Source organism: Fringilla coelebs, assembly GCF_963513975.1.
Source record: "Fringilla coelebs genome assembly, chromosome: 7".
Lineage (NCBI taxonomy): Eukaryota > Metazoa > Chordata > Aves > Passeriformes > Fringillidae > Fringilla > Fringilla coelebs.
Genome location: NC_140035.1, coordinates 21,386,108 through 21,412,818, shown reverse-complemented (window position 1 = coordinate 21,412,818; position 26,711 = coordinate 21,386,108). Strand labels below are relative to the sequence as shown.

The 26,711-nt window shown below is 37.1% G+C and overlaps 1 protein-coding gene across 6 annotated transcripts in view; it reads left to right on the top strand.

Moving 5' to 3' along the window:
* ATF2 (activating transcription factor 2) overlaps positions 1-22,140 on the top strand; it is a 49,381-nt gene extending 27,241 nt beyond the window's left edge. For all 6 annotated transcript variants that reach the window (XM_084208871.1, XM_084208874.1, XM_084208875.1 and 3 more), the window contains 4 exons: positions 5,075-5,224; positions 7,046-7,252; positions 12,829-12,934; positions 19,493-22,140. In XM_084208871.1, coding sequence (XP_084064997.1) covers positions 5,075-5,224; positions 7,046-7,252; positions 12,829-12,934; positions 19,493-19,719 — 690 coding nt within the window. In that variant the 3' untranslated portion in view covers positions 19,720-22,140. The remainder of the gene's footprint in view (positions 1-5,074; positions 5,225-7,045; positions 7,253-12,828; positions 12,935-19,492) is intronic.
* Positions 22,141-26,711: the final 4,571 nt, after the last annotated feature.

Genomic DNA, 26,711 nt, shown 5'->3' with positions numbered 1-26,711 from the left:
ACTATAATTTTGAACATTCTTGGATGCTTTTTCTCTACTGCTTGTGGAACTGAAGTACAAAATTACTAGAGATTTTATTCAGACACAGCCTTGTCTTTTACTGCTCCTATTTTGGAAGCATTCTTACATCTTATGCTAAGAATGACATTCAGTAGGAGTAAAAATGAGTTTCAGATTTCTGTGGCACACTTAATATAAATTGTCAGTTTTTCTGGCATGATTCCATGTTTGTTAGTGTGCTAAAGAAACTAACTTTCACTTAGTTAAGTAAAATCATATGTGTGTCAGTTTTGTGGTATTTTTAGGCTTAGAAGTAGATGCAATAACTGTCTTAAAAAAAAAAAAACTTAAAACCCCCAAAAAACTTCCTCACTAAGGTAAGGATGCATGATTTTAAATAACTGTAGAATTGCTTCTGATGTTCTTATGAGAAGATTGTAATTTTATGCTTTCTGTGTATGGAACATGAGCCTTGAGTTGCAGCTGTAAAACATCCTTTTTGAGTGTGCAGCTTGTGGGTGCAAACTTAGCATTCAGACTCTTCAGCATGGATTGCAGAAGTTTCTGAAGGATTTCAAAATTGCTTTAATATGGAATGTTTCCCTCCATCTCCTCCTTCCCATGCAAAACTTCTTGTCACAATCTGAAAAACACCTTGCACTCGGTAGGCAACCAGTAGTCCTTTTGCAGGAGGTTTCTATTGAGAAGTGACAGAGGGCAGCTTGGCACATGTTCAGAAACCAACATTAACTTGCTGGAGCCCGGCATGGGACCTTGTGTTCAGCAGAATTCTTCTGACCTGTCTCTCTGCATGCCGAGCTAATCAGCAAACACCTAATGAGCCTACTCTAAAGAAACAGACCCTCTCACAACCTACTTCATTTTCATATGTTCTCTGGGGGTGGAGAGACAAGACTTCATAAGGACTGATGATGCTGCAAAGACCACAATAATGATAATTAACTTGCTGAATTTAGAAGATTATGCTGTTAATTAGTTGCAAAATAAAGATAAGTAATAGAGGAGCAGATGGTAGGATAACACCCAGGAGAAGGAGGGTTATTACTCTGATGAGCTTTTGTGGCAGATATGAAATATGGATCTGAGTTTTTCACAAATTGTTTCTGGAGTATATTATCTTGTTTCTGTGAGCTCTTGATGGAATGATCTAGTCCCACCAAATTTTGACAGATGTGGTGAGGATTTGTTTTCAAGGATATACATGAATGATAAAACCTTGCTAATCAAGATTTTAAAAGCTATTAACCTGTCTGGTTAGTTTGCCTATAACCAAATAATATCAAAAAACCTCAGTTGTCATCAAGTTTTTCCACATAAAAGTGCTTATATACATTTATTCTAATACATCTTTCTGTATTCTTGATTGTTAAAAATGAGATTTTCATTGAATTTAGGGTAACTGTCACAAGAAGCACAACACCTAGATAGTATTTTACTCCAGCATTACCTTTTAAAATATGAAACTTATTAAACACATGAGCTGGAAATCTCCTTGTGAAAATCTGTAAATATTCCTCAGATTTTCACAATGTGACTGCATTTGTGGATAATTTAATCCTAACTACTTTAATTTCAACTTTCAAACTTTGTAATTTGAAATTACATCTAGTTATTTACTATTCTTGTTTTCATAGTACATTACATTTAACAATGTAATACTCAAAAGGAGTTTGTTTACTTATGTATTTACAGGATATAATGTTCAAATGCTGGCATTACAGTAAGTAAAGTCAAGTCCAACTTTGTTTGCATGGCCCAGTGCAAACTCATCAATTACCATCATGAGCAAAACAGACTTGTCTTGAGGAAAGACTCAGTCAATAAATGGAACTCGTCTCAGTTTCATTTATTAGTAGTAGTCACATCTGAGTAGGATAATACACCCAAAACTTTAAAACTCCTTCCCGCCTTTCTTCCTGGGCCTAACTCTTCTCTACCTCCTGCCCCTCAGCAGCCCAGGGCAAAGGGAAATGGTGGTTGTGGTCAGTTCCTCAGACATCTCTGCTGCTCCTTCCTCTGTTTGGAGAGGACTCCTCTCCAAACAGAGGAATTCAGAATTTCTCTGTTCACAGAATTACAGCATGGGCCACGTTGGAAGGGACCACAGTGGTCATCTGGTCCAACCCCCTGTTCCAGCAGGGCCATCCCAGAGCAGATGACACAGGATTGCATCCAGAGGGTTCTTGCCTATCTCCAGTGAGAGAAGCCTCACATCCTCTCTGGACAATCTGTTCCAGTGCTCACTTACCTGCACAGTGAAGTTCTCCCTTATGTTCAGGTGGAACTTCCTGTGCTTCAGTTCCTGCCATTGCCTTTGTCCTACTGCTGGGCATCTCTGAGCAGAGCCTGGCTCCAGTCCCTTGGCACCCTGCCTTCAGCTACTTGGGGTCACTGCTGAGGTCCCCTCTCAGTCACCTTTTCTCAAGGCTGAACAGGCCTGGCTCCTGCAAGCTCTCCTCAGATGTCTGTCCTGGAGCCAGCTTCCCTTGGCTCTGTCGGACAAGGAGGGAGCTTCTGGCAGCTGCTCCCAGGAGCCACCCCCCCCCACAAGACCTCGCCATGCAAACCCAATAGACGTCATTTTTGAGATGGTAACTTTGAAATCTCTCCTAGTATGACAGTTTAAAATAGAAGAGAGTATACCCTTTAACTGATTTGTACATTCACTGCTCTCCTGATTAGAGCTCATGAAAATTTGTCACGTCCTGCCTAACAGCAAGTTATGATAAAAGAAATACTTCTAAAGTTATTCAAGTCGTAAATGAAAATACACTGCAAAAAGTCTTACCTTAATAACATACAGAAAGGTTATTGTCATATAAGTATTAAATACTTGCTAGTTTCTTTTACAAAATACTATTTTAAAAATTGACTTGGATGTGATGTGTTTCCCTGGTAGTGGTTGTATAGAAGATTTTACAATTTGGACACCAGGATTACTTAAAAAGAGAGAGGAATCATCAACCATCAACTTTGCAGTTGTTGCAGCATACAGTTTGGTTTTAGTAATTTTAGTTAGACATCTAAAACCACTTAGGCCTGCTGGAGACAGGGACTGAAATGTTTTTGTTAGTTTGTTTTTCCAAGGAGAATTAGGAAGGTAGAAGTCAATTCTTGAGTTTAATTTAAGTGTTAGCTGTCTAAGGGCTTTCAGAGTGCTATACATATGCTAAAAATTATGGACATATTATCTTAAATTTTTTTTGTTATCCTGCCCTAATGCTTGCAGCTATCCTAAATTTTTGTTGTAAAAGTTGAGCACTGTAAATTGCAGTAAATTTGGTTTGTGTAAGTTTCTGAAGTGTCTTCTTTATGCTGGGAAACTTATGAAGTTGATGCAGTAGATGAGGTGAGGAACCACTCATTTAGCTGTTGGGATTAACTCCTAATTTTCATGTGCACTTGAATGGTTCCTATCTGATGTAATGTGCTGCTAATTCAATCCAGAGCAATCTCTACAGAGTAGACTTGCTACAGAAGTCACATGGCTAAAGATTCCTTAATAGCAGGCCAGAAGAGGAGGATTGGAGTTTCTTGGTTCTGTTTGTAGCCCTCAGTTAGGATACCTGCTGGTACTTGCTTATGTGTTGCCAAATCCATTTATTTGATGATAACTTGCCATAGTTCAGACCTGAAAATATTTTGCAGTTCTGACAGAGGTAATTGCAATCTGTTGTTTTAATTGTAGCGTAGGATCCAGGAAAGCCTGTCACCATGGAAGGTAGGAGAGAGCTGTTACTGTATTTCACTGACTTAATTGTTGGGAGACATGGGATGCTACAGTTTATAGAGAATATCTATAGAAATAGGTGCAAAATTTTCTGTTTATTCTGAGCTGGCCACATGCTGCCTCTCTCTAGTATTCTTAAGACATTCTATTCATGTTAGTATGTGGGTGACACTTTGTTCATATTTCAAAATATGATGTTACGAGATATCAGAATTTCCACAAACTTACATGTTTAAGTCATTAATCTTCTCTTAAACTTGTATTGGATTCTTAAAAAATCTGCTGCTCAGTAGAAGAACATTTTCTTTCTAACACCGCTTCTCTAGTAAGGTAAATTGTTCAATAAAACAAAACAAAAAAAAAATCATAAATTGTACGGTATTAATGGAATTTTAAGAAAGGATCTGGAATTACAAGCAGTTGTATCTGTTGAAATTGGATACTTTGTCACTTAAGATTAAGAAATAGTTTTAGATAGAATATATTATGTTACAGTTTTAATGGATTTCACCAAAAGTTGAATGAAGTTTTTTTCAACAGGCAGTCAGTAAAATGCTCTGAAATCCATCAGGTTGACAGTAACTCTTGGGTGTATTATATACAGCTGAACTTGCACATTACTGTTCTTCATAGTGGCTGTTTGCAATAAAGGAATAACATCAAACCTTTAAGCGGTTTTTTGCTGCAAAGTAGCATGCTGTAGTAGTTATCTTGCATATTTCTGCATAAATAATCTTTACATAGAACCTGAAGCTTTTAGTATTTTGTACATCATTAAGATGTTTCAGCAAAGGTCTTGGCTTTTCTCTAATTATCCATAGGAAGGATTGCAGAGGTGAGTATTTGTAGAGACCATGAATTAGTGGAGGCATAGCAAGCTATTTAAGAATGAATAGAGATAGAGAACACCAGAATTTTAAAGTGGAAAGATGCTTGTGTTCTGGTTGTTCCCTATTTTCCTTCATGTGTCATCTTTACACTTCTGGTACTACCAGCTTCGGTTTCTGGCCTTCCACGCATCTGTTTGTGGGCACAGTTCACTACAGATGAGGCTTTCTGCTTACTTCTCCATACAGTTTACCATCCTTCCCTTTCTGGGATCTTATGTAAACCTCATTGCTATTGTTATGATTGCAGAAATTTACCCCCTGTTTTTAGGTGTATGCATAGGTCACTGTTGAAAGCCTGTAGAAAGAAACACCTGATTAAGAGTTGGAGTTCCTGTTTCCAAAGTGGAAATAACTGCTTATATAAATGATTAATCATTCAAGCTAGCATGATGAAATATTTCTTTTCTTTTTCTTCTTTATTTTCTGCTTTCAGAGATTGAAAGCAGCCTTGACCCAGCAGCACCCTCAGGTAACAAATGGAGATACTGCCAAGGGACATGCGAGTGGGTTGGTTAGGACTCAGTCAGAAGAACCACGACCACAGTCACTCCAACAGCCTGCAACTTCAACAACTGAAACACCGGTATGACAGGAGTGGGCATGTGCCTCCTACCTCCTTTTATTTTACAAATACATGTATTTTTTTCTATACTCTTGGTTTGTAAAATAGAGATTGACAGACTTCTCTTTTATCTCTATAGCAGTAAAATGTTTACAGGTCTTGTATGTTTTTAAATGCTTCTAAAATCTATTATCCAAGATGATGATTTCCAAATTAGGTAGTATCTATCTGCTCAAATTCAGAACCAAGTCCTGATTTCTGAAGTTCATTGTTAGGAGATTCTGTGGAAGCTGAAATTTTTACAGCTGGTCAATATATATATTTGAAAAAAAAAGTGGTTTTATTTTGTGTTTCTGTTGCATCTGTTTTATGTTTATTATATTTTATATCGTAAATGTGCAATTTTTTTATTGCATGCTATGTTAGTTTGTTATCATGCTTATGTTAGTTTGCTTGAAGGATCATTTCTGAGCTGCCACAGGAAGAGTTTCAGCTGTGTCATTAAGGGTACTTAATCATCTCAGGCTCTGGAAAGGGGGCTCTGGTTTTAGGTGGTATTTGTTGTATTTTTGGGACAGTAGATCAGAGCAGAGGAGTAAACGACAAAACCTCTTAATCAGACTGGAAGTGGGCATGCTGCTGCAGGAAAGCTACACTTCCTGGTGAATCCTGGAGGACTGCAGCTGTTCTATTTCTAAAAACCTCTTGGAATGTGTTTTCAAACTGCTTATAAAAATCTCAAAGAGTTATTTTCAGAATTTGTAGCATAATATTAATTTTATAAAAGCTACACACCTTGCCCAGAACTGACAGGAGTTATCTGCAGTGAAAGCCTCAGATTCTTACCCTGGCCAGTGAAATCAAATAATGTATCAAAGCAAATATGTTTGGAACAGAACAGGGGAAGAAAGTGGCTCATTGTAAAAGGATCTCTTTCTTAAAGCTGCTGTTTCCCCATACTGCCTTTAGATTTTCTAAAGAATATTTTCAAAATATCACATAACAGAATTTTCAAGATGAAAATTGCTGTTTGATTGTCTTAGAGTTATTTTAAAATTATTAATCAAATATAGCAAGTGTTTCATTCTTAAAACGCTGATTTGAGTTCCCTGGGGTTTTTTATTCTTAGCTCTTTAGAATTAATGCCAAATTGATATGCCAGCTGGTACATGTTTGGGGTTTTTAATTTTAAAATAAAACTTTCTTGCTGTGCGAGACTGAACGTGGAGATGCACCTGTGAATGTCATGTGGACAGTTATGTTCTATCAATCTTATCTCCTTAAAGGATTTTAAGACTCATTATATTGTTATTATATTTCCTTAAATCTTTGTTTAGGGTCTGTATACAACTGTGAAATTACTATAATGTATAATTTAAAGTATTGAAGTATTTTGATACTGTCATGTAATGTGGGTAGATTAAGGGAAATTTTTACTCAGTGGCGGGGAGCACATGAATGAGTAGGAAATTGCTATCTGGAGATCCTGGGATCAGGGAGTCTCAGCGCTGCCAGCATTTGTCAAACAGCTTCTGTGTAGTGGGCATAAGCAATTGTGTCATTTTTCAGTTGTGACTAGGTGTGTGGGAAGAGTCAAAAATAGAAAATTCATTTCCTACTAAATGTAGCTTGAAAGCTATTTTGGATGCAATACGTTAATGTAAGATGATCAGCAGAGTAAGTATGGGTAAAAGTTTTAAAAGCATCGCTGTAGAGTTAAATGGGCACAGCTTTCAAAAACAAAGTATCACCTGGATGTATTTAGAAATGCCCTGAATGCTTTTCTCAAGACGTGCTGGCTGTTTATACCAGAGCTGTAGGTTAAGTCATGGCTGTTTTCAGGCATCACCAGCTCAGCCTACGCCACAGACACCAAATACAGGCGGTCGGCGAAGAAGAGCTGCCAATGAAGACCCTGATGAGAAAAGGAGAAAGTTCTTGGAGAGAAACAGGGCTGCTGCTTCCAGGTGCCGGCAGAAACGGAAAGTCTGGGTGCAGTCATTGGAGAAAAAAGCTGAGGACCTGAGCTCACTAAATGGCCAGTTGCAGGTATACCTTTTATTTAGAGGAAAAATTAATACTTTCTTTTGTTCTGACACAGTGATCCGTGATCAGTGGAGCTTAAAACTTTGCATGAAATCGGAAATATAACTGGTGGCTCAGCTCGGGATTAAAATTCAGATCTAGTTGCATATAGCAGTAAAATTAGAGGATAAGAGCATACTCCTATTTCAAGATGTGTAAATTTAAGGATCATACCCTTCTATCCTTTGTTCCATTTGAAGTAACTTTCAGGCTATGATACTAAACTAAGATGACAAGATGTGTTGGAATAAACACTTATGAGCAAAGTAATAGTCTCTTAATTTGTACCATGGCCTGGGTTGGGTAAGTTTTGGGCTTTTTTCCTTTGGTTCTTTTCAACTTCACTTTTTTTCCTCTAAAGTGAGTGTAATGTCCATGAAAGGTGTCAGGTTGGTATCAGTGGATACTGAGGGCCTCTTTTGCCCATAGGATGGGTACAGCAGTGGCATTGCAAATTTTTACCAGCAGCACCTAAATCCTATAAAGATGAAGTGTGCTGTAAGAGGGTAGCGCCAGTGTATATTGCAGGTCATTTTTCCACCTCTTCTGATCTCAGAAAGTCATCATGGAATGTACTTTTCCCCCGTAGAACAATCCATGACCCTTTTGTTTAAACTGCTATTAAATGTTAAAGCATACTTTCCTAATGTTTTGCAGCAGCACATAAAAAATTGGCAGAAATAGTTTTCAAAATAAAAAGTCTAAAAGCTTTGCTTTGAAAGTTGCTGAAAGGAAAAACCATGAAACATTCATTTAGAAAATGCGGTGAGACTTATTTTGATGTGTTTAAGTGTCACATGTTTTTCTTCATCAGAGCTGTTCACTGAGTCAAATTCACAGATCATCATCTTCCTATGAAAACTCACCTCGTGCTGTTTGGTATAGAAAACATCACAATTTGATCAACAGGAAAGTAGGGCGTGTCGAGGTTATTTTTTATCATGTAATCAAAGTTACAGTTTATCAGTCATCTTCATGTTCATGTCTTTAAAAGTACTCAGCATCCTAGACCCTAAAATGTAAAAGATTCCTGCCTAAGCACACACCATGAAATGGTTTCCTGTGTTCCAAGAATCATGACACTCTCCACAAGCGTTAGTCAAATTTCTTGCAAATATGTATTCTTCTCACACCTGTTCGCAGTCTTTAGACATACTCATTTAATGCACAGTCCTCAATTAAGTCCGTTAATTACATAATTATATGTAGCACTGTATCTTAAATAATCAAAGAAAGGAGTGAAGGAGAATGAAAAAAATCAGCCATAATTCAGTATTTAGTGAAAGTAATGTTTGGTATCACTTGAACTGTCTTTCATATCTATATACACCAAGTTTTATAACAAAAAAGTCACATAAGTACCATAAACAAAATGTTTCTAAGTGTTAATTCAGTAACAGTGAATTCAAGAAAGATTTTCTTACAGTCTACCAAAAGCAAAAATGTTAACTGTAAAGAACAGAAAAACTTGAAAAGAAAATTGGATAACAGAGAAATAATTACATGGTGCTTTATGTGAAAACATTAATCAATCCTATATTTCCATAATAATAACTTGACACAGCTGATCAGCAGAGTGGGCAGTAATGACCCATGATTACTTACTTTATATTTAATAGAAAATTTAATAAGTTTGGAATTTTGCCTTAATGCAGGTTTAGTAGTTCATATTTAGTTTAATGTGTAAGTGGCCTGCTGAGCTGAAGTTACCAAGATGTCGCATTTCCGAGAGGGGGTTCATAGCGGAACGCCTGCATTGCATTGCTGCGTGTAACACTTGTGACTCTGTTCAGTGCTGTTACAGGCTTTCTCATAATGCCTGTGTCAGAGGTTCCCATGGCTGTGGGGAGGGTTGTAAGACTGCTCGCTAACAGTACATAGCAATTTTGAAGAGGTTTACATGGTTGATGTATTTATTTTTTTTCTGTATACTAACTTCTATCAAGTTCTTCTTTTAAGTGTTTGAAGGTAACTTCATTTTGAAGCAGTGTTTTTCAAATATTTGCATAAGAGAAAATTTCTATCTATTACATCACCAGTAACATATATAGGTTAGGTAGGCTGTCTTTATTATAGGCTCTGCTGTGTAAGTTATTTTCAGGTTTCCAATATTTTGAAGGTTATTAACTGTTTTAATTCTTGAGAACTGTGTTTTCTATTAATTGTTGACTTTTTTATTGATCTTGAATTTTATTCTTCACCTCGTGTGGCCTCTGTGCCTTGCACAATCCTGCAGGGTATAAGAAGATACTGACAATGCTCACAACGGCTGCTGAGCCACATTGCAGGATCAAATGCCAAAGTGTATTATATGTTCTGTATTTGGTCCCTGTTGCTTTAATGATCTTAGAAGGTGAAGCTTTAGAAGAATGGCCTGTCTTCCTCATGAGGTCCCAGTGGGTTTTCAGTGAGCAGCAACTGAGTGATGGTTTGTACTGATGCTGCAGAAGCTGTTTAGGAAGGCTAAATTATGAAAGTATGCCCATAAGTAAAGATCCTTTCCCATAGAGGAAGTTGCCCATAAAGGAAACAGGAAGAATGCTGTTTAACTCAGCCACAGGCAGTCCCCTATCCCCAGAAGTCACATTTACCTGCCTCTGATGATACTTTGAGTAATAGCATACCACAAGTGTTTTCCCACACCATGCTGAATAAGGGCTAATGTGGTCCCATTGTGCCACTATTACATCTGCATTTTGATGCAGGGAGGAGTAGGCAGATAGAGAAGAATGTGTCATACACTGTGTCCTCCCTTCGTAAGAATGCAGAAGGGAAGGTATCTTTTGAAGGATGGGGTGCAGGTACAAGTTATTATGCTTTCCTCCAGAAACCTGTTTTCTCATGCTAGCACATTTTGAAATGCCGGAACATACAAATTCTTCTCAATGGCATGTGAGCTATATTATATACTTCTTTAAGAATTGTTGATGCCTACACTTGGTTCTATCTCACTGATGAGGAGAGCCTTTTCAGTATGAAAATCTGAAATAATCTTTGTTCATGCCACCTGTTAGAAGTGTTTATTTCATGTGGTTTTTGGTAGCCTGTTTTCAACATGTTAACCACATATGAAATGACCACCACACATTCACATGTTTTGAATGAGATTGAAGGACTTGCTGTTGTCACAAGCAAGATAGTTAACTGCAATATGTATAAGAATGGGTTCTAAACAACCCCCTTTACCAGTTAGAAGTGGTTTTTACGAGTAATATGTAAATGGCAACCACAGATTCCTTTCTGTGACGTTCCCCATCCATGTGCCCACCAGACAGAACTCTGTTCTAGTGTCACGAGTGGTGCGTGCATTGTATGTGGTACTGTTGGCACCAGTGTTGTTGTTATGGAAAATACTGCTACCATTGTTCTAGAAATTACCTCAGTCTCTTTTATATAGGAATGCTGATCCATGTTTTTCAAGTTTGCTTTAATGTAAGATAATGTATTTGCTTTTTGTATTTATGCTAGCAGCAGTCTTAATATTTTTAATACAGCTGACATTGAGCTATAAACTGTATTATAAAATTTTTTCATAAACATATAATTTTACTTCCACAGATGAACAGCAACTTCATACTTACATATGCTGCTTATATAGAAAATTCTTCCTTAAAATGTGGGAGACATAAGAGAAAATTTCTGCAAACCTTTTCCTGATTGCCAGAGTTCCTTTGAACTAACAGAGCTATATTTCATAGTCTTGGACCCTGTTGCTTCTGTGGGCTATCAGGTGTCTCAAAACTACATCAGTGTGGTTTTTTCCCACCAACCTGGGTCAGTTCTGTGCAGCTGCCTGCATGGTGTCAAGATTTGTGGCTCCTCAGTAAATGACATGGTGAACTAAGGGCAGACAGAGCTAGAGGCAGTAGTCCTGTGCTTTCTTAGCAGCCTAAGGTTTCGGGACATGTAATGCCACCTGGTAGAGAATTTGTGGGGCTTTTGGTTGGGTTTCTGTGATTGCAAACTTTTTTGTTTGCAGTCACATTTTTCTTTCATTACAAATGTCTTTGAAGTCAGATTTTTGGCATGTTCCAGCTTTTGCTTTTAATAAAAAGTTTCTAAAGGGTATTCTACGCATAAAAGGACTGAATAGAAAAGGAGACCTTAAGAGGATTTTGCAGGTATAAAGGCTTGAAATTTTTTGTCTTCTAAATGGAGAGAGAGGGAACACAAAAGAGGAACTTTTCTTTGAACAGTTGGATGTTTAAGTTACTTAGTGTAATTAAACCTAATAAGTTCCGTTCTGGAAAAATTGTTTTCTTTTAGTATGCTTTAACTTGTAATTCATCTCATGTTTGGCTGCATTGCCTTATTTCTTGCTTGCAAGTAAATAGGTTGACTTTCTTGTAATTTATTTTGCAGATAATTTTAGATGCAATCTAGTTTTCTTCTGTTGTATTTTTTTTTCTTTAACTTGCTTCTCAATGCAGAAGCATAAGCATTTACTAAATAATTGTCACGTGTGCTATATTACCATAATATGCAAAGGTTCTTATACTTGAAGTATCTTCAAGTGTTAATAGAGAAGATTTATATTCAAAATAAAATAACCCATGAAAAACACATATTGTGTCCAGATATGGGGATCACAAAGCATTACCGATAATTTGATTCATAAATATTTTTCTACTCTACAAAGTAAAAATGGGTCTATCAAAATGGCACACCATTCTTAATTTGGATTGTCACATGCAATGCAGTTTCATAGCACTCATCTCTAGTCACCAAGCTGGATTCCAGGGAAGGTAAGTATTGCAGCTCTCCAGTTTACAAATGGGCGAGTTGAAGCACAAAGCAGTGAAATGACCTTGCTCAAGGTCACCCAGTAGTGGAAAGGCAGGGTCTGGAAATGAATCCAGGCACTGGATTGTGCAGGTGCTGTCTCTTAGATTGCACTGTGCTTTAGAGACACAAGCTGACATCTCTGGATTTTGTCATTATTATCAATGATTGCTTCAGAGACCGTGTTTATGTATGGCTGCCAAAATAAAAATCAGTCGGGAGATCAACCAATATTTGCTAAATTATTTTCCACTACGTGAGATTTTCATTTTTGAAATCCAGGTATAAATGGAGTCACTAAAAAATTATTCCGCATTGGCTTTTTGGATTTTCTTTTCTATTTCTCCCTTTTTTTAATGCTGGCCGTGACATTTGTTAAAATGTGTGGATCTAAATGTAGATTTAGTCTGATTAGAATTCATCACAAAACCTTCCAGAAGAGTCTTACAGTAGCTGGATCATGTGAATGAGACTATATGTAGACTCTGCATCTGCAAACTGAAAACATATGTTATATTTTAAAAAAAAAACCCAAGCATTTCCCAGTAAATGTAACAAAGCTAGCCAAGTTTCAGCTAATATTTGCATTTTCTAAGATAAAATAAATATATATATATTTGCAGTATATACCAAATTGAAACTGCTTGTGTTTCAGCTACCCCTAAATGAACAACTGAAAATCCTATAAAATTTAATGCTTACCTTCAAAACGTGTGTAGTTTGAGCCTGGTAAGGTACATAACTTTCTTCTCCTTTAGAATGAAGTCACCCTGCTGAGAAATGAAGTGGCACAGCTGAAACAGCTTCTTCTGGCTCATAAAGATTGCCCTGTAACTGCCATGCAGAAGAAATCTGGCTATCATAGTGAGTAATGTTCCATTACCTATAGCCTGAGGCTGCATCAATGAAATACTGCCAAAATGAACTGAATGAGCATTAAAATTGAGACGCGCAGTTCTAATATTACATATATTACATTAAAGATCTTTTTTTTAATTATCTTGAAGTTATTGGAAGACAGGAAATATTACATGATATTTAAAAATATATGTTTAAGTTAAAATTGAATTGTTGCATAACATTGAAAGGGTTATGTTGGTTTAATGAAGGCATATGATAATTAGCATTTAAGGACTATCAGTTACTACACCTGCTTTGAAAAATATAATTAAAGTATTAAGAGTGCACAATAAACCATTTTTTATATTTTATCATAGCCTGATACAGTGAAAGGTCCTTGTGGATGTTTTTCCTTCATTGTAATGAGATTTCAGCAGAGGTACTATAACAGCTGTCCTCATTTACCATAACATCCAGGATCAGTCGAGCCATTAAAATAATCAGATGCAGGTTCATGTCTCCTACTGTACAATGTCTTCTAGTTTGTTTTGATATCCACATTAAATGGCTTCTTTTCTATAGAGAGGGTATTTTTGAAGACAGTTCTAGTATTGAGAAGAATACTGACGCTGTCACTACCAATATTTTCTAATCCGTATTTTTATTTTAAGTTGTTCTATTTACTTTTCATCCTTCCAGCATTTTAAAGGTTAATTATGCTTTCCTGACTTGTAGCTTCCTTTTTGGCTGTGATACACAATGCCAGAACCAGCTGCTGCTGCTGTAGAATAAATGGCCAATTTTGTCCATTGTACACAAATTTGTTACAAATAACTGAGCTGGGAATGCATTAGGCAACATTCATAATATATAACCCACAGCTTTCGTTTTTATGATTTAGTGATATTTCAAGATATTTGTAAATGTGAAGATTGTTTCTGCCATATGTAGCCACTTCATTTTAATTTGCCAGTGTCAGTAATTCAGGAGAATAAAGGAACATTTTGTACTGCATGCAAACAGATCCTCAGGTGCTTGCGATAAAACTTAATAGCCACCATCTTTACTTGTAGTCATTGTAAGCAATTTCATCAGAATGGGCAATATTTTTTAATTTAAAAGATTCAGGAGATTTAGCAACTCTGTATTGCCATATATATTTAGAATACTGATTTTGTCAGTTTTGAGCTTATAAATCTTGGTCCTTTGATCTCCAGTCATTTTGACAAGACAGAAAATAGCATCTTGGAGTAAATTGGAACGGTATAGAAATACGTTTGGGATTTATATTAACAATGATTGCTGCAGGGATGAGGCCATTATGGCTCCCATCTGACAGAACAACATAATTTCATACAGAAGCTACTAGGGGGATGGCATTATGCATGCAAGGTTTTTAACAAAAAAAACCCCACACAAAAAACAAACCATCGGTTTCTTAAATTTTGATGTTTTGAGGATTCATGTTCCTGAATTGGGATGTAAAATATTTCATCGTAAGTCATAAACTGTCAAAGTGACTCCATGCCAAGGATTTCTTTGTTGAAGGATTAGTGAATGGCCTGTCTAGTAGCACTTGTTTTCAGCCCTCACTTATGGAATATGCTTCTGATTCAGTAAAGAATACAAAATGAATCAGACCTAAAATACTAATCAGTGTCAAAAGCCTACATTTTAGAGGAAAATAGTATTGTGCAAGGAAATTGGAACACAGCTCAGTTTCTTGAAAATTCTGTTGAAAGTAAAAGCTTAACATGAATGATAGTTGTAATGCCATCCCTCTGAAAGGATTTTGTCACATTATCTCTGCATGAATATTGTTAGGAAAGTATGTTGGCTAAGTGACATATCCACAGTACAGTTTATGAGAGAAAAAAATTGTTTCAGTCAATGTGTTCATGAAAATGGTGTTCCTATAAAGTGTATTTAAATAAGCATATTGCATTCATCAAATAATCAAAGTTGAATTGCTTCAAAAATGTAGTGACTGGTTTAACAGTCTTGTCTCTGGAAGAAATCGAAGACCCCAGCTTAAAGAGCTCCTGCAGTGCTGAATATTGTTCACTGCATAGACCGCATTTTAACAGCCAAGTCCACAATTTGATGGCTTTTCATGCATGATGCCCTTAAATAAGAACAAATAATCTATCACTTGGCCACTTTTACGTATCTTTTAAGATCTTTTGCATCTCCCAGACACATTTTTTCCTCAGGCCCAGTGAAAAGCACGACCGTGCATGTAGCCCTTTCTCCTAAAACTGTTTTCAGGATCACGTTTTCCTTATTTTCAAGTCTTGTGCTTGCTTCAAAAGAGGGTGTCATCAGGACAGAGAAACCAGAAGAATTGATATTTTACTTTGAGTCAGCTAGCTTAAACTTTTTTATTTTCCAGACAAGGATTTTGGTTTTGGTTCTGACTGCATCTTCAGCTATGGATTGAGAAAGTGCTCTGTATACAAGATATCTGGATTCTGTTAATTTATTGTTCATGTTATCTTCTATACTAGATAATTTCTAAAAGTCTTCTACAATACTTCTTGTATTTTGCTGGGATTTTTCTGGGCTTGTAGTAGGACAAAAGTAAAAACTAGTGAGAAGAAAATGTGTTGTGGTATTCAGAGGGTTTTTTTGAAAGGGAGAAAGAGGTTTTTTAGCTATTTTTTCATATTTTTCAGAGGGACATCTTAATATTCAAGACCATTTGTTCAAAACAGAATATAAAAGAAGATAGGGGCTGCAGTGTAGGGGGCGTTGAAAGGGGTAGTTTGTGTTCCTTCTTTAGCTAGTTTTAAAAAGAAAGATAGAAGGTGACTAACCAGTTTCAGACCTTGAATGATTTCAGCCTCTCAAACCACTGTGTTCCTGCAGCCTGTTCTGGACAGGTAATGCTGCTTCATTGCCTGCAGGGGATAGTCACAAAGGACAACTCTGGAAAAAAGCATTTCTAGGCTGAGGTCCCTCTGTAGTCCTTGAATGGCCAGATGAGAATTCCCATGAGGCTACTTCTTTGTTAGTGATTATCAGGGGAGTGAAAGGAATTCAGCATCATGTCAGTGCTTGTGTACTCACTCCTGTTTTGGCGTAGGTGGGTTTTTTCTTCTGATGACTGAAGTCCCTCCCTCTTTGTTTGCTTACCTTACTGAAAGCTATTGGTAAGCAATGCTTACTGTGGTGCTAACACAGTTGGTAAGAAGCAAATAGCAGCAATGTTTGGCTGCTTCGAAAGGATACATTTTAGTATGTCCTCAAAAGTCTGTGCCTGTTTTGGTGCTCTTTAAATCTTTCTTATAGCCCAGTCTAGGCCACATTGTGTTCCATATCCATAGTGGCTTGCTCCTCATGACACAGACTGTCTAGGAGCTATGTAGCCTTCAGGAAAGTTCATGTAATGTAGCTCTGTAAATTTTCAGCTTTCTAATATACAGCAAACTTTTTTTTTTTTGTGAATTAATTTCTAATTTGGACTGTGCATTTTCCTTGATTTGAGGCAAAGCTGGGGAAGCCATTAAAAAGCTAAAATGATTTTTTTTTTATTTGTTAGCTACAGTATGATTCTGTTATGTATCAGTTGAACTCTTGAAATCACAGTCTTGTGCCTGGCAATTCTTTGGTCAACTAAGAAGAAAAAGAAAAAAAGAATATGTCAGAATTGAAGTATGACTTTTCTGTCTTCTTCTAAAAGCCTTTGTTCTTCATTCCTAGTCTTCAGGCTTAAGAAAACAAGCCACCTCTGTAATAGGATGATTTTCAGACACCTTTATATTTCTTTGAGTAGATTTTCTTGTTTGGTTTTAATTCTTGGAATTGATTTTTTTTCCAGTTTTTGGCCATTGTTCCTGCAAAATTAGGGGTACATAAGGAAGGACATTGAAAAAAATTCAAATAGTTATTCGTTAGGGTGTCACCTCATATTTAAGTATTTGTTTGTAGTTTTTGCAAGGATTTATGCTTCCAGTCCAGTTTATTATCATAAATTAGTGTTAGCTCTATGTTTTGTATGATCACCTGTGTGCTGTAGGCTCCCCCTCTCTGCCTCCTGGCATCTGAAAATACCTGAATTATATACTTTTGTGTCTTCAGCACAGCGTGTTTGTTTATCTGCTCTATGATATGAACACTGCTCTTGTACATTGGTGGTCATCTCTGAACTCATAACTGTTTCTTACATTGCTTGTAGGATCTTCCAGACCCCATCAAAGTCAGAAAATCAGGCCTTTCTCATGTTCTATACTACTGTGATATTTTTAGACATTTCTTTTGAGTTCAGAAATATGTGTTAAGGAAGACAGAACAGTGGAAGACCTTCCTTTTCTGGTTGAAAGATGGTGCTGTACTTCAACTTCTTCTTTGTCTCTGGCTCGTAGCATTTAAAACTAACAATTTTTATTGAGAATGAGGAGGTTTTGGACAACCCAGACATTGGGAATCAGCAAAAGAAACTGATAGGAAGATTGAAATTCATAGGAGAATAACAGCAGTTCTGAAGAGGAGGAGCAGGTGTTACAGCAGAGAGACTGTATTTGATACATGTCATCCTACTTGCTGCCATTTCTTTCTGTCTGAGGAAAAAATATGCTACTCTCATAACTAGTAATGGAGTATTTTTCAGGAAGTGGCACTAGGGTTCCTATTTTTAACCAAGTTTGCATGTGTTCCTTCTTGCTTGTTTTTACACGAGATCTTGTACGTCTTGCTAGGGTTATGGTAAAGATTATATCCTGTTGAATACTTCTAACTAAATTGACACTTGTTCGTATTCTTTTTGTTCTGGAATGGGCAAACTCTCCTAAGGGTCACAAATGCCTTCTAGACATACTTTAATTTTCTTGCTGTATACAGTTATTATGAAACCTTTGGATATGCAGTACTTATCAGCAGATCTAGTTCAGTGTCACCAGTATCTCTCTCCTTTAATGTTTGAATGGTCTGTTTTTTAAAAAGTGCAGGATCTGTAAAACAGTTGGCCTTGAGGATAAGAGCATTCTAACTTCCAAGCTGTTTAGTCCGTGCTCTTTTAGTGAAGTTGTAGGAGAGATTGCCACCTTGCTCCTGTAGGCAGTATTTCTTAGAAAAAAATTTAGCAGTTTCTTTGCCTACCCATCCTTTTTGACCTTACCATTCTTTTCCAGAAGCAGTCAATAATAGAACAGTTGTTCTCAAGCTTTGAAGAGGAGTTTGTTCTTAGTATGCATAGGACTGCTCAAAGATCTTTATATTGGGGTCTTGGCTTGCTAAGTTAGTAAATTTTCTTATCCATAGCTGGCATGTCATATAAACCTCAGTAAAACATAAGCTTTATTTCACTATTGGTTTTTCACACTTAATGTTCTCCTTTTAGTTGCTGTTAGCCTGGCTTTTTGTGGAAATGAGGACCTGATACCCCTGCATTGCTTGTCTCCCCGTGTTAGTGCCATCCTTTCCCATTGTTTCTCTGAGACACTTCTGACCTTGTAGGCCAATCTCAAGTGAATCTGAAAGGGATTGCAAAGACAAGACTAGAGAAGATCAAGCTTTGTTCCATTGCTTTGTCCCAAGCAATAGTTCATGGCTGCTTCTGGCTATGTTTGTATCACGGTAGTCAGCAGTATTTTAAAAGGGACTTCCAGTATTCCCCCTGGGTGCTGGTTTTGGTCTGTTTATAAAACTGGTGCGAAAAGTACTTGCAAACATTAAGTAGCAAAAGTGATACAAAAAAGTTATAATTAAATTCAACATTAGTATTTCTGTTTTTGAAATACAGTAGGATAATTCTCTGTTCTTGGTTTTTTAGATTTGAACTCAAACTTTTAGTTTGGCAGTGTTTGCATAATACCTTGGCTAGCTTCTGCAGCTCTGGAAAAAAAGGATGATTTTAGCATGACTAGAATGTCTGTGCAAGAGGGACATTGTAAGTCATGATAATTTTGGAAATTCTAGTTTTGCACAGTGATAATTTTTTTAACCTGCTTACCCTCTGCCATGGGAAAAAATTATGTAATTCTGTGGCTAATTCACTTTGGTTATGTGGAGAACACCTGAAATGCTCCGAAAATATTTTTTAAACCAGTTTTAACAATTTAAAAACCTATCAAGAGGCCTTTGTAAAGTTATGGAACTTCATTCTGTTAAAAGAACCAGGGCCGAAAACTTGTGTAAGCATTGTCCAGTAAATGGTGTAAGTAATATTTTTTCAGATGTCTTACTTATGATAGCAAATATTTGTTACAGATTGAAGAATTACTCTTGTTTGATTACCAAGCAGACACAATAAATAGCATTTTGTAGTCTGTGAATAATGCTTACTGATGTGAACATGCATCATTAGAATTAGGCATAGTACCCACTGGCTGATTTACTAGGCAGGAAATTTTAATCATGGCCTTGAAGATGTGAAAATACTCTGGTTTCCTGAATAGTCCATACTGCAGTCTGGTTTTTCTGCTTACAAAGTGGTATTTTCTTTAAAAAAATGGAAATGAGCTTGTTTTGCAATCTGTGCTGCATTACAGCACGAGTGTTAGTTATTTGGGGGGTGATTGCTGCGGCCGGGAGGAGGTGGTGTGTGTTCCAGGCCAGCATGAACGAGTTGTCGTTGTTGTTCAGCTGCAGATAAAGATGACAGCTCGGAGGACATCTCGGTGCCCAGCAGCCCGCACACAGAGGCGATCCAGCACAGCTCCGTCAGCACTTCCAACGGCGTGAGCTCCACGTCCAAGGCGGAGGCGGTGGCCACCTCGGTGCTCACGCAGATGGCGGACCAGAGCACGGAGCCCGTGCTGTCCCAGATCGTCCTGGCGCCTCCCTCCCAGGCCCAGCCGTCGGGGAGTTGATTAAAAACTTGCGTTGCATCAGTTCCTTAGATACGCATCTGTGACTTTAAAGGGAAACCAACAACAGACCAGTCTCCATCTAGGAGAAATTGTAGCTTAAAATGATTCATTTTTAAAAATCCAACTTAAATTTGGCTTTAACGATTGGCAGGTGGAAATAAGACAGAACACCAGTTCTAGTCTTTTTGCGAAAGACTTTTTTTTTTTAAGTATTAGTTTTACTAGTTATTTTTTGTGCTTAATGTGTAAAGTGTGTGTACAGTACAATGTGGTTATTTCATTTTTAATTTGGTATTATTTTAACAAACATTGGGGTGAATTACTGAAGGTCATCCCCAAGACTGTGATAGGAATATTATGTGACATTTTTATACCAAAGTTCTGCATAGTCCCTATTGACTTTGTAAAGTTAGCAAGGTCATAAAGCACTAGGCAAGAGAAAGACAGTAACAGTAAATTTGCTTTTAGTCTTTTTGCCTTTTTGTTGTTTTGCACATTATGAGAGGAAGAACATTGGAAGAAAAACATTTGGGTTTTTTATGTATAGCATTTTGGTTGGCTTTTAACTGTTGGGGTCTTTAATTTGTTTAATAGGGCCAGTACAGTATATGAGATACAGTACTTATGCACATACCAGTCCTAGATGAGGATCATTACTAAATGGATTTGATTTTTTTTTTTTCAATTGATGTCAGGTGGGGTTTTTTTCCCTACTCCAACCCTTGATTCTGGTGGGAGGAGAGCTTTAATTCTCCAGTCAGAATAGATATCTATAACCACCCCTTGTTGCTAGGCTGAAACCAGTAAGCATATTGTAAAATACAGGGTTATCAAATATGGAATACTTGTTATTCCAAAGTAGGTTGATATTTTGTGGATTTTTGAGTCGCAGACTAAGGAGTTTACTCATGGTTTTGGATGCCAGAAAAGCCTAAAATCCTTCTTCAGACAACTCGACTTTTTTTTGTCATTGTCTTGTATTTGCAAGCTAACTTGTACTTAATTCTTGTGTAAGCACTGTCATCTTTTAGTAGCAAAAATTTTGATACCTTTCTTGTGGAAAAAAAAAATCAGTATCTACCGTATCTTGGAAACAATGTAATTATAATGTGGTGTGTGTGGTGTGTGTGTGAGAATGGTTCAGTAGTTAATGCCAGCAGTCTTTTGCTTGAATGTTTAAAGATGCCTTCGATGTGATGCTGGCTGATAGGTGATTGCAGTTTTAAAATGTTATTTACTGTGCGAACTTGGATAACTAACATTCCATGATGTAGTTTGTTTCTGATGAGATGATTGTAGGTACACTTTTTCTCATTATCCAATCATCTGTAGGATACTGAGTTTTTTAAATGTGCCATTATCTATTTTGATTCTGTACTCATGTTCAAAATACAGTACAATATTTTACAATAGATTAAGTTGTTTTAAAAAAAGTAGATGTGTGCTTTCAGGTCGGAAAACTTTGTATAATAGCAAAAACAGATGCATAGTAGCAACTGGCAGTAAAGCAGGATTCCATTATGTATATAACAAAGATTTAATGCATTTATAATGGGTTGTGTAGTTCATTTGCTCTTCCTTCTCCACACTGTACCATGTGTTTTTTAAGTGTCAGTGCCATCAGATTTCTATTTGGTTCAGTTTTAAATCTAAAAATGTAATTGATTCACAGGAAAATATAATTTCTGCAATATATATACAACCATACTGTAATGAAAACTGGACAAAGAAGTATCTAAGTCATATATGTATCATTGCAGGGCTTTAAGCATGAAAATATTAGGGAATTTAAATATTTTGTATTTTAAAACTAAGAAAGTTGTGTTGATAACCTCATGTGTTTAAAAGTCTTACTTTCCCAATTTCAAGGTAAAAAGCTGTAACCGTTATTGAACGTTTCCAGGATGGTTAAATACAATGGACCTCTTGCGAGAAAGAAATGAATTGCAAAGGCACAAAATGTGAATTCTGCAAGAAAGCTCTACAGTCACTTTTCATTGTAGGTTTGGTGGACTAGATGCGGCCTCATCGATCATACTATAATTTGCCCTCCTAAACACAAAGGCTTTTAAATCATATAGTGGAGTTTTTTTATAACAAAACTGTTGCGCTTGTAAAATAAGTCTACATAAGTGTATAGGAGATGTGTAAACAGTTAATGAATTTAACAGTGGGGCTGGAAAAAGAACCATTAAAATCTGTGTTCAGCAAATAGAGAAAAGGTATTAGCCGTACTACCATGGATTCCGTTTTGAGACGTTGTCACACTACTTCTGTACTTAGCATTTTGGGTCTTTACATTTGACATGTTTCACAAACTGTACTGTTTTCTTTTATGTGCAGTTTGCATGAGTAAATCATCAAAGAGAATAAAATCTATCTTTAAGTTATGTTCCTATTTTAATGAAATTATAATTGTTCTAAAAGGCCGCACTGTCTTCAGGCTTGTTTCTTCATCCTTGCAATTATCAGCGTTTTTCTGGAAGTCATTACTGTAGTGTCAAACTAATGTTATGTAAATGAGAACACGTATGGTTCTTGCAAAAATAAGGTAAATACCAAGCTGAGCTCCAGCAGCTGCTGAGGAACAAGCATTGTATCATTAGTTCCAGGAGCCCAAGGTAATCCACAGATAAATGAGTTCATAAACATAGCTTGGTGATCCCAGATGTTGCTCAGCCATTCCTGGTTGCCCTGAGTTCCACAGCAAAAGCACTGTGTGTAATCAGAATTTCTATCTAACTTCGTTATTTTCATCTTATTTCAATATACATGAAGCCAGAAAATAACAGCTGTAATCAAATAAATGGCTCACAGTTGTGTTGTCAAGGGTTCAGAAAAAATCATGCCCTCACACCTGATGTTCAGAATAGTAAAAATGGTTTGGGCTTATTTATGGATGTTGGAAACATGCGTGGAATGGCACATTCTGTTATCATTTGAAAAGCTCGTGCCAGAGCCCCAGTACGGAGGCTTTGGAGGAAACTGAAGAGTAAAGCTGCTGTGTGTCTGCATTTGTTCCATGTATGGGCCAAATGAAGTGAAGCTGCACACAACTTTTAACCCAATATGAGAAAAATGTGTAAGGCCTCCCTTGCATCGTTACATTCTTTTCTGACTATGGGTTGTGCTGGTAACTCCAGGGGAAGAAAAGGCTGTAAAACAGGGGTACTCTGGGTGAGGGGAGGAGGACCAGCCCACTTCTTAATGTCTGTGCTGTAAAAAGACTCAGGTTTGTATCTTAATTATTCACTTTAAGAAAGGGATTTTTTTTGTTTGCAATGGTAAGAGTGGCTGGGCCTCTGAAAGGAAGATATTGCACCAAGAGAAGGAGATGACAGAAATGTGAGATGAACAGTGATTTCAGCTACCTGAAATACAGGAGTAATTTGCTTAGAGACAGACACAAACATTTTAATTGGTCATCATAAATGATAATGAGGAGAAAGCATAGTGAAATTAAGTGCATCCTAATAAAGTAAGGTATGTTAAATTGCACTGAAGGAAACTTGAGCAATGCTTCTTGACATGATTAATATACTCATGACAATGTGTCTAATGAAGGCTGTTTGCATTTATATGCTGCCTGTTGCTTCCCTCAGTAGAGACATAATTGGAACTGCTCTTTCACACTGCAGAACAGTCAGTGTAAGATTGGTTTGCAGTAGTCTTTACATCTGTTTTTAACCATTCTATCAAAAGTAACATAGGTATGATTTATTTAACCCGTGTTGTGTAACACTGTAGGGTTGGTTTGGACGATTTTATCATGAAATTTTCAAAGTTTCATATTCTTCAATGGTAACTCTCCTTTTAATTTTAGGGTTTAATGTGACTATTTTTCTTTTTTATTTTTTCCTTCCTTTATGGAAGGTAGGATCATGACATTTCTTTTTCTTTACTTTCTTCCTCTTCAAAATATTTTTCATTGTGTGATGAGCCCCAGAAAGTGCTTCTAATATTCAATGTGGAAGTCTTTCTTTTTTTGTATTGCTTCCTCCTTGGTTGTGTCAGCCCTCTATAGCAAACTTCCATTTCTAGAAGTCAGAAGAGGAATTTCTGCACGCTTTGTACCTTGTCTTCAGCTAAAATAGAGAAGCTATGTTATCTTGATATTTACATCTTCCTAGCTAAGATACATTATAAAATGTATATTTAGGTAGGGAAGGACTTCAGAGTGTTACAAAAGATTTCATTACAGATGCTTTGCACAACTAATGAATGCAGGTTGTATGCTGAGGGCTTCTTAACTCTGCAAAGTGCAACCCTCTCCAAATAAGTTTTTAACTTCCTAGGTGTGGGGTGAGTTATCATCTAATCACATGGCTGTCAGTAGAACAAGAAGATGCATAAACCTGATCCAGTTTCTGTAATTACTGTATTTTAACCCTTGCTCAAAATCTTTATCCCTCTTCTATTTCCATTTTCTATAGTGATGTGTATTGTTATAAGCACTTTATGCTATTCATTTTTGGGGGGAAGAGGAGGCACAGGAGAGGAGGTTCTTAGGTTTTTAGATAAACTACCTGTAACTTAATTTAATGGGGGATGAATAGTTATCAGAAAAGTGTTGTAAAGTCATTATGCAAGGACAATTATATTTTTAGTCCATAGGTAAAGAGACAGTAGCTTAAGCTGCATAGACTGACTAGAAATGATAACAAGCATAGAAGGTACAGAACAACTTGAAGCAAAAAGAGGAGTCATGCTTCTAGGAACTCTTCTTTGGTTTTAATACCAGCAGCAGAAACAGAGCAGGGCAGAGAGTGGGCAGTGTTTGTAAGCACCTAGGGCAGCAGGGCCTGGAGATACTCAGTTTGCAAATAAGGAGCTTAAAGGAGAGTACCCTGGCTTAGGGAGGGCTGTCAGTGCAGGGCTGAGATGAGCTTCAGGAATGAGGCCCTGCCAGGGAGAGCTTTCAGAGAAACAGGATTGCAGGTGTTTTCCTCCCCTCACTCTTGCCTGTGGCTATCTCTGTACATCAAAGTACAAGCATGAGCTGTTACAGCTCCGTTTCACACCGCCTGTGCCCAGGCGGATGGAATGTGCTGAAGGCTGGGCTGATGGCTGTGTTTAGCTACCTGAAAGATGAAAGTTAAGGTCTATTTTTTTCCTACTGCCTAAAATGTTCCTGCTCTTGTTTTGCTGCAAGCTAGTACTGGCATGGTCCATGAGTAGTATTTCCCTCCCTTTAGCTGAGTCACTTGTTCTAGACCATTACAGGAGGCAAAAATACTGCCTTTGAGAAACAACTAGGCTGCTGCATTTTATTACCTGAATGATTTGAAAAAGCCTACTAATTTGCTTATGTTTAAAAAGAAAATGGGAAAATACATCTGTCCTACATCTGGGATTCTAATCAGGAAGAAAATGAGAGGAACAAGGAGAGAACGAGCCCTCTGCCTTAGCAGAAAACAAAATAAAGTGCCCTGAATATATTGAGAGAATGAAACTGAGGGGGGAGACGTCTGCAGCAACAAGGTGCTGCATTTCACTGCTCAGTTATAGCAGCCCTTTCCTCTGACACAAAGATGCATTCTGTGAAGATCTGTTTCTTCCAAATGTTTACAGTGATGAAAGAAATGTTTTGATCTCACTTGAGGTGAGTAGTATAAACATCCTGTTATTCATAATGCTGTGTTGAGACAGATACTCTAAAAGGTGATATAATGTATAGTACAGTCATTCTGGCTGTCTGTAAAATGCCAAGAGACTTTATAGTCAGCCTGGCTATGATTAGAAAACAAGCAAAAGGTTAATATTTCCGTCTTCTTGCTTTCTGTCCTTTCTTTCAGCAGAATTGCTGTAGAGGGCTAATGATTTTTGCTGAAAAAAGGCATAATCCTTACTGAGGAGATGCTATTTCACTGGATGACATTTTGAACAGTTGCTCATTTTGTTGACTATTTAATGACTCTTAAGCTATTAAGTTTACAGTTTATGACTTCAATACATGTGTGAATATGCAAAATATTTCTTTATCCTGTATCTAACTATTTACCCAAACTTTTTAGAGTCCTGATTCTAATAGGAGTTTACTCTTTTCTAAATTATGCAGCACTCTCTTGAATGCTGTGTAGGAAGGTTGCTGGCCCCAGAGCCTTGAGCTCTGTTCCCAGTCACCATACAACCAGAATGCTGTTTCTGAGCTGACTGCAGGCTTGTATTTGTCACAGCACTGGCTTCTTGGGATGGAAACACATTGTACTGACTGGGATGCTTCCCTTATATTGTAAGTACCAGTTTGTTATATAAATTCTGTTTGTTTCATTTCAAGAAAGAAATGTATGATCTTTACCTGCTCTTGTAATTTCATGTCTGGTTTAGGTTTTGTTGTTGTTTTCACATATTGGATAAGGGCACACACACCTCCTTCATGGAAATGCACTGCATAATGTGCCAGGCACTCAGACATGTTCTAGGGAGTGCCTAAGTCCCACAGGTCTTGTCTATTGAAGAAAATGTCATCTCTTTGTCAGAGTTAGATTGTTACAAACTTTGACAGATTGAAAGCTTTTGGTTTCACATGTCTACTGATTTATTCTAGTCCAGTTTATGTTGATGGAGAATAGTACTAAGCTAAATTTAAACTAAAAAAAAGTGCAAGTATATAATCATTAAGGCTATATAAAGCTGTTTAAAGTTTTGCAACACACAATCTCATAAAGTAATTGACTTAAAGCAGCTTTTCTACATTACCAACTTCAAAGAAGCTTGTGCCTGTTTTACAAAGAGGTGAGGATTAATTTTATCTTAGTGAAGTAAGGTTCCTTCTATAAGGAGTCTTTTCTAAGCAAGTACGAGAGCAGGGTCAGATTTAGCCACTGCTAATGACCATCAATGCTTCTGTCAGTAAACATAATTTAGTCAAAGAAAATTTGAGCAGTGCACAGACTTGCTGTGCATCATCATGTCCAGTCTCCTTACTTCCTTACCCCTGCTGCAGAGTAAGGGAAATACTCCTGCTTGGTTTAATCTGACACAGAGGTTTA